The sequence below is a fragment of the Esox lucius genome, chromosome 13 (genome assembly GCF_011004845.1).
Source record: "Esox lucius isolate fEsoLuc1 chromosome 13, fEsoLuc1.pri, whole genome shotgun sequence".
NCBI classification, from domain to species: Eukaryota; Metazoa; Chordata; class Actinopteri; order Esociformes; family Esocidae; genus Esox; species Esox lucius.
In genome coordinates this window covers 19623049-19635125 of record NC_047581.1, presented here as the reverse complement: position 1 = coordinate 19635125, position 12077 = coordinate 19623049, and the positions used below count along the sequence as shown (strand labels likewise).

General features: G+C 43.2%; 1 protein-coding gene across 6 annotated transcripts in view; it reads right to left on the bottom strand.

Moving 5' to 3' along the window:
* The window catches only part of smtnb (smoothelin b), a 67268-nt gene that overhangs the window by 35175 nt on the left and 20016 nt on the right, over positions 1-12077 (bottom strand). For 5 of the 6 annotated variants that reach the window (XM_020052421.3, XM_020052422.3, XM_013136752.4 and 2 more), the window contains 4 exons: positions 9579-9742; positions 6556-6634; positions 6355-6442; positions 5593-5672 (listed from right to left, as the gene is read on the bottom strand). In XM_020052421.3, the coding sequence (XP_019907980.3) occupies positions 5593-5672; positions 6355-6442; positions 6556-6634; positions 9579-9742 (411 nt within the window). Of the gene's footprint in view, positions 1-936; positions 1041-5592; positions 5673-6354; positions 6443-6555; positions 6635-9578; positions 9743-12077 lie in introns of those variants that run through there. The other variant, XM_034296654.1, reaches the window with a different exon arrangement.

Genomic DNA, 12077 nt, shown 5'->3' with positions numbered 1-12077 from the left:
GCACCAGCCGGAGGAGAGCGAGCTCAGCTACCTGGATTAGAACGGCCTCATTTTCCAAACAAGCAAAACACATTATGGTGCGGATGAGGTCATAATGTGATGAGGTCTTTTCTCTCCTTGTCTGCGCATGGCACTCAGGGGAATGTCTGACAGAGGCCTATTCCATAACTGCGCATGGCACTCAGGGGAAAGTCTGACAGAGGCCTATTCCATAACTGCGCATGGCACTCAGGGGAAAGTCTGACAGAGGCCTATTCCATAACTGCACACGGCTCTCGGGGGAAAGTCTGACAGTGGCCTATTCCACGACCGCATGGCATAGACTGAGCAACCACATACTCTAGGCTCACCTCCAATAAGTGAAATACAGTAGCAATCATTTTTGCCTAGCTTACACACACAGACAGAATCCATATTTTCACGCTCACACAAATCATTAAAATCAGTTAAAGTAGTTTGTCCCTCCATTCCTCGATCTATCACCATTTCCTCTCCCACATCCTCTGATTAAAGCACATATTTATACCCATTATACATATTAATATAAACTGCTCATCTCAATGTCTTACAGTTTTATGATCACAGATTAGTGAACAACACGGTCTGTCTCACTGCTTCAGACTAGTCTACCTCACATACACTTTGCCACAAAACAAAACTATTTTATCAATAAAGTACTCAAACTAAAAATACATTTATACTGTAGATTTCTGAAACCAACAAAAATAAACAATATAAATGATCGCTCCAAAAAAAAAAAAAAAAATGAAAGCACAATTACCAGGTCTCAGTGCAAAAGTGAAACAACAGGGATGAGCTTGAGAGAAGTAGATGGAATTTAAAAACCAAAAGATAAAAGCCTGGAAAAAGGACAAGCATTCAGAGACGAGGACAACCAGGTCTGTGGGAACAGAGGGACCTGAAAGTGTCAGTTACCTTGTTTCCCTGGCTCCACAGCCTGCCCGTCTTCACGCTCCCTCAGCTCTCAACTGTCGTAGCCAGGACGTCCTATACGCTACCTCTCCCGCAGTCACCACACACACTCCCACACACTGCACTCTCTCCCTCTCACACACACACACACACACACACACAGGCCACTCCCTCCACTTCCCCTCCCTCCCCCTGTGTCTACGGGCCGGTTAAGCTTCCTCCCCCCCTAATATCCCTTTCCTTCCAGGTTAGCAGGTCGCCTAGTTGACATGTTCTCTTTTGAAAGACTGTTTCTTCGTTTTTGACCAAGTTATACTCCTTGTTTATGCCAATAGTCGGACTAAATTGGCTTACTTAAAACAAAAAGAAAAAAAAATATATAGCATGAAACAGCTGCATTTTTTTGTCCCACAAAGTTGTTTCTTCAAGCCAACATTCCTCCATCCATACATGTAATTATAGTTTTGAGCAGCTACGTGTACAAAATTCTCCTTACTTACTACCCAGATGGAAACTTTAACTTGAGCTATCGCTTCTCAATTCAAGTCAAAGCATTTATTACATGCTTCATTATCAACAGGCACAGACTAACATTGTACCTAAGGGGCGCAATTTCCAAAAAGTAAAAGGTATGAAGGGGAAAAAATTTATGGAGAAAATATGAACACTGTATACCCAATATCAATATATCTAGAATATAGAAGTATTATACAGGCTTATAGGAACAGGGGGAGTGATTAGTCAAAGGGACAATAAACAAAAACAGCAGCATATCTGATGTGTGTAGGTGTTCACTGATTGTGCATGTTCGTACGGGAACACACATAATCAGTATGAATGTATAATTAGCACAAAATGTGGACAGACTGGATAAACAACCATCTGATTAATCGTCGGTTTTGTTTAACTTGGGAATGGAAGCGGAACAGGGTTCTGTCACACTGATAGCCCCTGCCATGCAGTAGTGCTTAGGAGTATTCCTTTGACATTAACTGGTGTAGAAGTCCTGAATGGCAGGTTTATTTGAACAGTGAGAGATAGAATAACAAAAATCCAGAAAAATACATGTCAAAAATGTTATAAATTGATTTTCATTTTAATGAGTGAAATAAGTATTCGACCCCTCTGCAAAACATGACTTAATACTTGGTGGCAAAACCCTTGTTGGCAATCACAGAGGTCAGACGTTTCTTAGTTGGCCACCAGGTTTGCACATCTCAGGGGGGATTTGGTCCCATTCCTCTTTCCAGATCTTCTCCAAGTCATTAAGGATTCCAGGCTGATGTTTGGCAACTCGAACCTTAAGCTCCCTCCACAGATTTTCTATGGAATTAAACTGGCTAGGCCACTCCAGGACCTTAATGTGCTTCTTCTTCAGCCACTCCGTTGTTACCTTGGCCGTGTGTTTTGGGTCATTGTCATGCTGGAATACCCATCCACGACCCATTTTCAAAGACCTGGCATAGGGAAGGAGGTTCTCACCCAAGATATGATGGTACTTGGCCCCGTCCATCGTCCCTTTGATCCGGTGAAGTTGTCTTGTCCCTTTAGCAGAAAAACACCCCCAAAGCATAATGTTTCCACCTCCATGTTTGACGGTGGGGATGGCGTTCTTGGGGTCATAGGCAGTATTCCTCCTCCTCCAAACACAGTGAGTTGAGTTGATGCCAAAGAGCTAAATTTTGGTCTCATCTGACCACAACACTTTCACCCAGTTCTCCTCTGAATCATTGAGATGTTCATTGTCAAACTTCAGACAGGCCTGTACATGTGGTTTCTTGAGCATGGGGACCTTGCGGGTGCTGCAGGATTTCAGTCCTTCCTGGCGTAGTGTGTTACCAATCGTTTTCTTGGTGACTATGGTCCCAGCTGCCTTGAGATCATTGACAAGATCCTCCCGTGTAGTTCTGGGCTGATTCCTCACTGTTCTCATGATCATTGCAACTCCACGAGGTGAGATCTTGCATGGCACCTCAGACCGAGGAAGACTGACAGTTCTTTTGTGTTTTGACATGGGTTTTTCAGGATTTTTTTGTTGTTCTTCTGTCTCTCACTGTTCAAATAAACCTGCCATTAAAACTACAGACTGATCATTTCTTTGTCAGTGGGCAAACGTACAAAATCAGCAGGGGATCAAATACTTTCCCCCCTCACTGTGTGGATATGTGTTCATATTGCAATGTGAAATAAAAGAGGTATACTACATTGACATATGTGTCAGCAGGTGATCGCTACACTCAGTGTGTGCGTGGGTTTCTCCCTCGCTCTCAACTTTAGACCATTATCTTTGGCCTCCAGCTGCCCCAAGACAATGGAGTGAAGCTCAGAGATCGGCTTCTGTAACATGTGGAAGAAGCCCTACTGCAGGTGGCTGCTGTTGTTGTTGGCCCTGCTACAGACAGAGCAGAACAGACTGACTGAAGACAGACTGACTGAAGACAGACTGACTGAAGACAGACTGACTGAAGACAGACTGACTGAAGACAGACTGACTGAAGACAGACTGACTGAAGACAGACTGCGGGAGCACAGCTGGTGGGCTGCCGGAATCGGTCTACTCCGTCACTTCCCTCCATCCCTCTGACATTAGGACAGCTCCTACACCTAAGAGACAGAGCCCCCAATGGCCGAAAAACAAACAAACAGTGCCTCTTCCAGTCTAGAAACTCCAAACTCAAAAGAAACACAAACATGCACATGGCACAGACACCGGCTCAAATATTCAGCGTGCGTTTGGGACACTCGCCAACATCGACAACTAGACACTTCCAGTCAGAATGAGAGCAAGGCAATACTGAGAACTGTTATAGATCGTGCCCGACACTAATTCTTTACGGTGTGCTCAGAACAATTACCTCCAGCGTCTTTCAATTGCATAGTTTCACGCAATAGTAATGCCAGTATACATGGTGCCAAACCCTCTGGCAAACAAAACCAGATTCAAAGGAAATAGTCTATTAGGAAAGAAAATGTGACATATCCCATTAACCGACTGAAGGATTTGGTTATGAACTAACAGAAGACTTTAAGCACAAGGCATTGCTCAATCGTGGTGATTATATACAACCCCGCAGCTGAGCATATAGCCTAGCCCATCACCTACACAATTCCTAGGAATGACAGCATACAATAGGAATTAACTTTGTTTTTCCAACAGAAGCCCTGTCTTTAGAAAACAGAGCTTTCACCTGGATGAGGGCAGACAAACTGATCAAATAACATTGATAAGGCATCATTTGGCCCCAGGCAAGATACATCAAAGACAGATCTTAGCATTATCAGCAAATTAAGCTCATCAATCTATCTGCAATGGTTTCACTGGAAATACTTATTTTTATCTTGAAGTCAAACTCTGTTGACATTAGGGTGACTTTGTCTTGAGTATAGTGGACAAAGGCCTGGAATATTAACACTAGGCCTTAATAGGACTGCCAATATCTACCCTGCAGGATTTTAACACATTCTTCATTTTACTAACAAAAGTTTGACATACATTCCCAACAGACTTTTTGCAATTATCTTCTGCAGAATTGTTTGGGAAATAGATTACTGTGAGTTATGAATCCGTTAGATCCCTTCCCTGACCACAAGAGGGCCTCTAAAGCAACAGTCTAAAGAGTGGCTCAAATGCAAACCCTGAAAGGGGAGAGGGAGGGATGATGAATGGGAGACATTGAGCTCTCCTTCCAATCCCCATCAGACAGACAAGACAAAGACGGGACAAAGCTCTAGCTGCTACATAAAATGTTTCACATATTTTTCAATGGAAAAAACCATTTATAGATGAATTCAATAGAAATCTACTTCAAACTTTCCTGCCGCTAACATTAGCATTTTGACTCTGTGGAGGGTGGGTTGACAGATTGAAATGTGACAATATACACATTCGACTGATGTTGACATTTTTTAATGCAGCTGTCAAACAGAGGGAGTAAAAACATTTTTTAATGTGGAGAGGTGTTCTCTCCAATATTCTGATAACTTAAGTTATTTCGAAAGCTTTAACTTCCCTTTAGTATAAGCAGAGTGTGGAGAGTGACAGGCTGGATCAATAGTAATGTGAAATGACAGGCCTGGCTAGCAGGGTGTTCACACCACCACAGATTTACGTCCGACACCAAACAGCAGAGCAAATGTCTTCATCTTGGAGTCCACCAGAACTGAATGAGGTCTGAAGAATGGAAATACCTTCCTTGGGTCGTGGCAGAAACTGTGGTGCAAGGAGTGTGTGTATGTGTGTGTGTGTCTGAAACAAGTGTTTGAGTCTGAACTCTCTGTTAAAACAGTTGACACACATACACACTTAGACAGTTCATGTGTTGGGAACCTAGTGAAGACAGTCATGAGACAGTCACATGCCTGGCTGCTGTTTTCTGCATTCTTCATTGTGGCAGCACAAAACCTCAACGGTCATTGTCCCCTGAAAACATATACTCAACACCCACAAAGTAGTCTACACAGAGCTTCCATTTTTTAAGTTGATGTGCAGGTTGCAACATGTTGTCTTTTACTATAAAAAGTGTGAGACAAGTTTGAGGCATTGAAAACGGCAGCCAGTCCGGTCACAGAACCAATCAGCTCATCTCCATGTCATCTAAATTCTTCCAGCTGTAATAAATATAGAGACTTGTCATTCTACCTCTCTCTTTCAGTACTCACCCCGGCTTCCAGGTTGCTTTGGAGATCCTGGCCCTCAGACTCCTGGCGTCGACTGGTGGTCTTTCCCTTCTCCCCTGTACCTGAAACACACCACACAGCCAAGTCGAGCACTGGCTTTTATATATAACACTTTACAGCCACACAGCTTGGAGAAAGAAACAACACATGCCACCTAGTCTGTGACTGATGATGGTGACGAGGGTCCAAACATATCTAATCTCCTGAAGGAGCCAGGAGACAGACATGCTTCTAGAGAAGCAGACGATGTTTGATCTCATGACAAGAGTTCCTACTCAAAAAACAACACGGTGAAACAAGAGAGCACAGACACCGAACCTCTAGGTAGCAGGTTTCAGAGTAATGTCCTAACATGTCTTTCTCCTTATCAAGAAGACGCAGAGTCTTGGGTCTGTCTCCCTGCATGGATACATGTGTGTATGGTCCTCACAAAGACCAGACAGAGCAGGAATGACAGGAATCTGCTATCTGCTACCTCATCACAAGTGAGACGTGCACCAGTGCCCATGAGTGTGGTGTACACACACACACACACACGTCAGAAGTTGAGATGCTGCCTCACCACCTAAACTGAGTCACGCAGGTGTGTAGCAAGAGCCTATCCACACTTGGGGGGGGGGGGGGGGGGGGGGGGGTGTATATGGACAATGCCACTACCTGCTTCCTTGGTTCATTTAGCGAACATGATCACTCAATCTTGTTCACACCTGTGTCCAGGCAGCACCACTACTTCTCTGTACTCACCCTGCTGCTGCTCCTCCTCCTCCTCTCGGAGGCGGCGGATGGCAGCTCTGATCAGTTTCCTCTCCTCGTACTCACTGGTCCCACGCAGCTGGAAGACAGACAAGCCAATCATCACAACAGTGACAGCATGAGGAGGGCAGAGTGTATGACGTCTAAGACGGAATTCACAAGTAGTTGCATGTAGCGTGCATTAGTACTCACCAGAGTAGTCAGCTCCTCAATGTCTCGGATGGCTGGCAGTTTCACAGAGAGCAGGTCTAGAGAGTTGACCAAATCTGACCTGAGTCCGGCAAACACATCAAAATTAAAATAGTAGCGCAGTTTAAATGTTTTTACGACATAAAAACAGTGACAGAGGCCTACAAAATGAATTCCAGAATCAGAGCCAAACAAAAATACTATAAAAACACTACTCAATCTCTGTGTATGCATGAAATGGTCTTTAGCTGGGGGGGTTTAGTTAGTTGTTTTTTTTTAAATGTTGTTGCTAAGATTGTGACTAAAGGTTGGAAGTACCTGAAACAAAATGTATTAGACGGACTTCCCACCAAAATCCCTAAACTTCATCATTGTTATTCTGCGCTATAATTTAGTCAATATCTGTTGGATGAAAATCATATAAAAACACATTTACCAACAATATGCCAACTGTTTCCTTCATAAGAATAGATTTTAAGAACGTTTAAACATTTTGATTGCCACATAAAGGGAAAAATAACCATGAAAAAATAGCTGATGCAACAATGCTTTAATATTAGATCCCATAGTGGAAATAAGCAAAAAGAGTAAAAATGCAGACTAGGCGATGTGAACTACAGACAGGGGCACCAACACCCAAACCACTGCTGGGAGATGTGCAGGTCCCCAACAAAAGGGAGCTTCATGCAAAATAATGGAACTAAATGCTGTGAAATCACATCGCTGTTTACAGTTGTAGAGTTTACCAGCCAACTTTGTTTATTCACCTTTTTTCTCAAATTATTACCAGCAACAGTGTTTAATGAAAATTACAGAATGTTACTTGTAGCCATGAGAGCAGAAGAACATACTGCATTGCCTAGACAATTTCTTTACAGTGAATTCAAATCTTATTTAAATATTTATTTTGGTTGATTAAAAAATTAAGAAAATATGGCACCTAAACATTTACAGTAATTGTCCATTCATCACATCCCTTCAGAGTGCTGCCTTTATCGTAGTTAGTGATGCTTGACCTTGCACATGTGTTACAGTAGCCAGAAGGGCTGTGTAATCTACATTCAGAAGCATGATGCTTTGTTCTGGCTCTCACTGGCTCCACTGGGAATATCACAAGCAGGCTGTGGATCAACTGGAGAGGCCTGGCATTTTATTGGCCAAGAAAAAACAAATGTCAACCCTCGAAGAATAAGATTCCCAAAATCAGCCTGGAAAAATTGACAGCCTAACAGCCACGTATAGGGGAGAGAAACCCATGCTGTAGCCTGGAGAGTTCTTCCTAATCTCTGCCATACAGCTCTCCATCTCTCTGCCTCTTTCTCCATAATTCCCCCCATTTCCATTTCTCCTCACCCCATTGGTTTTGAAGGATGTGTGGAACTTGGAAGAGAATATTTTACATTCCTGCAGTGAGCAGCAAAGGATAATGTTGCTTTGAGAAGGCTTTCTCTGTGTCTGTGTGTGTGTGTGTGTGTGTGTGTGTACGCACATACATGCATTTGGTTAACACACATATTCCTCCAGCTTTAAAGGGGCTCCTCTGTTATTTTTGTAACCCAAGTAATCCAACAACCACAGCAAATGGAACTCATTTAACAGTCGTTCCTAATAGAATCCAGTTTGAGTAGGGACGTAGGACCTTCCAGCCAGTGAAGAAACTGTGTAGTAAGCTGTGCAACCCAGAAAAGAAGTCCACTAGAAGCAGCAGTCTGCCAGGATTCAGTAAAGCTACTGTAATGAAGCCAGTCAATTAGCAGAGGGGAGCAGAAAGCCAATCCCTTTGTGTGCTAGAAGGTGCGGCCTAGACGCTGCAGGCTGAACTCAGTAGGATTACAGCCCAATAAAAACAAATAGAAACTACAATGATTATGATGGGCACACAAAGGGATATTAGCCAGTTAGTACTGTAACTGGATTCTAAATTATGACAAGAAGCAACAGCTAGAGTCATCAGGTTTTCCATCTGCATGGTGTGATGGGACACACAAAAGGATTCACACAAAAAGACATTTCAGGAAAAACTGCCCACATTTACCTATTAACTAACATACAATTACGAAACAATAAAGCAATTCTGAACATATTTTCTCAGTACTGGAAATTTTTTTAAAAATCTATATACAGCTCCGGAAAAAAATTAAGGAACCACTGATCCAAATAAGTTGAAAAGGAAAGTTTTGAGTGAGCAACAGAAGCGTTCAATTTGCAGTGGTCTCATAATTTTAACCCTTCTTTTCCAAAAAAACTATTGGAGTTACAAGGTTATCAGACAGCGACAATTTCAACATGTGGCAAATATGTGGAATATATTGTAGTTTAAATCATCAAGTGATGTACATTAATGATTCGAGGAAATCAACCAAAATTTCATATTTACAAAATGATTTTAAAAAGTACTGTACTTGCAAAGAAAAAGGTTGGAAAGGGGGCTAATTGTCAACATTAGTTCCCATACTCTTTGTTCACCCTTCCGTCGCCCGTCCTCACATGTACCTGAACGCGCACCCGCGCCCACGCACAGACACACACACACGCACACCCGCGCCCACGCACAGACACACACACACACACACACACGCACAGACACACATGCACACACACACGCACACGCACGCCCGCGCACAGACACACATGCACACGCACACAAAACACGCACGCACAGACACACACACACACAAAACACGCACGCACAGACACACACACACACACACCTGCGCCCACGCACAGACACACACACACACACGCAGACACGCACGCAGACACGCACGCAGACACGCACGCACGCAGACACGCACGCACGCAGACACGCACGCAGACACGCACGCACGCAGACACGCAGACACACACGCACGCAGACACACACGCACGCAGACACACACGCACGCAGACACACACGCACGCAGACACACACGCACGCAGACACACACGCACGCAGACACACACGCACGCAGACACACACGCACGCAGACACACACGCACGCAGACACACACGCACGCAGACACACACGCACATTTAGGACGCCCACCTGTTTGTGAGTTGGTTCTCCTTGTTGTCGTTCTGGTTGAGGCACGTGGGTCGGAAGCGTTTGCTGGCCAGAGCTGCCTCCATGTCTTCGATCTCCCTCCTCCGCAGCTCCCGAATGGCTGAACGGATCAAACGCCTCTCATCCAGGTCCATTGTCCCATCCAGCTAAACACAGAAGAGCAGGCGGGTCAATGAGTAAGAGAGTAAGCACATTTTCCAAAACATGCTTATTGTGCTTCACGTTGCAGATTCAGACCCACAGAACCAGACTCGTAGCTTATGAACTGGAAAGGCAGGCTACTGCTTGGAACCCCAGGCCTTTAGGTAGCTCCTGAGGGCTGACAAACCTTACTCCACAGCAATGTCACAAAATGTGGCAATCCCTCCCCCTTAAATCCCTCCCCCTTAAAAAATTTTGAAAGTTGCCAGCAACATGTTTAAAAAAATTTGGGACAGTGGCACATTTACCACTGTGTGGCATAAACTTTTCTTTTCATAATACTTTCACAAAAAATGTTTGGGAACTGAGAACAATTGCTCGTGTTTTTAAAGTGAAATGTTTTACCATTCTGCCTTCATATAGGATTTCAGCAGCTCAACAGTTCGGGGTCTCCTTTGTTGTATTTTTCATATAATTATGTGCCAAATTCTTCCAATTGGTGACAGGTCTGGATTGCAGGAAGGCCAGTTTAGCACCCAGACTCTTTACTACAGAGACATGCTGCCGGAATACCTGCAGAATGTGGTTTGGTATTGTCTTGCTGAAATAAGCAAGGCCTTCCCTGAAACAGAAATTGTCTTGATGGCAGCATGTGTTGCTCCAAAACCTGTAAATATTGTTTAGCATTAATGGGGCCTTCAAAGAAGTCACCCATCCCATGTACACTAACGCACCCCATACCATCACGGATGCTGGCTTTTGAACTGTGAGCTGATAAGCTGGATGGTCACTCCCCCCTTTAGTCTGGAGGACGTGGCGTACAAAATGAATTTCATTTTGTCAGACCACAGGAGTTTTCCTCTTCACCTCAGTCCATCTTAAATTAGTTTGTGACCAGTGAAGGCAGTGGCATTTCCGGATTGTTCATATCTGGTTTCTTTGCATGGTAGAGTTGTAACTTGCATTTGTGGATGCAGCGACGTACTGTGTTCACAGACAATGGTTTTCAGAAGTGTTCCAGAGCCCATGCAGTGATGTCCACTACACAATCATGTCTGCTTTTAATGCAATGTTGCCTGAGGGCCTGAAGATCACAACCATCCAATATACGTTTTTGGCCTCGTCCGTTTCGTACAGAGATTTCTCCGGACTCTCTAAATGTTTTAATGATATTATTTACCATAGATCCCGAAACTCTTAGCAATTTTATGTTGAGAAATGTTATTCTTGAATTGTTTAATTATTTGCCGGCACAGAGTGATGAACTCATCTCATCTTTACTTCTGAAAGACTCATCCACTCTGGGATGCTCTTTTTATACCAAATCATGTTACTGACCTGTTGTCAATAAACCTAATTAGTTCTGAGATACTCCAAAAAAAAAATTGTAACGTTACAAGTTTCCAGTCTTTTGTTGCCCCTGTCCCAGCTTTTTCGAAATGTTGCCAGCATCAAATTAAATATAGGGTTTAAATGATTTGCACATCATTACATTCTGTTCTTCTTTACATTTTACACAGTGTCCCAACTTTTTTGAAAACAGGGTTGTAGTTTGCCAGCAATCACATTTCTGTAAACAATTAACAGCTGTCATTACTTGTTTGGGTAGTAGCTTACCCATAAAGTACATCCAAAAGGCCTGAGTGTATGAATAACAAGGTCTATAGACAGGCCTGGGTTGATCATGTGTCTTTGGCTTAACATTTGTAACATTGATCACGCAATGCTAGCATGTAAACTTACCTACTTAGTTGGTTAACAGTCAACCTGAACAATGAAGTAATTTAGGCCTTTTAGAAGTTGAGAGCCAGCCATAGCAATTACACCTATTAACAAAGAACTTATTGCTTAGGCTTACAAATACATATAAAAACATGTATACCCATCTTTCTATGCCTTCAGACCTTGATATTCACACTCTTAAGCCTTTCAGACATACAGTATGGGTCAGCTGTTCACAGACACAAGCTAAAAAACCTTAAAGTTGTGGCAAAGCAACATTTGCCACAGCAGTTATTAATCAGGAGTGGCAGTGGAGTACTTGCGGCAGTGGATATACACTGACACAAAGCGTTACAAAGAAGGGGCAAAATGATGGTTTTTAGACAGATTTGCCTCAGGCATAATTCCTGGCCTTGACATCAGAATGCTAATACAGGTTCTTCACCAGTTGTACTATTTGGCCGTTCTTTATCTCAGCAAACGTTAACTAATAGCTAGTTAACAAAAGTCAGCTTTTAATTATATTACTTTTCACCTGCACACTCTCCTCAATTTAGCCCCGTCAATCAGCAGCCCTCTTTGCAAAAGCAGCTAACAATCTATGAAATATACAAAAAG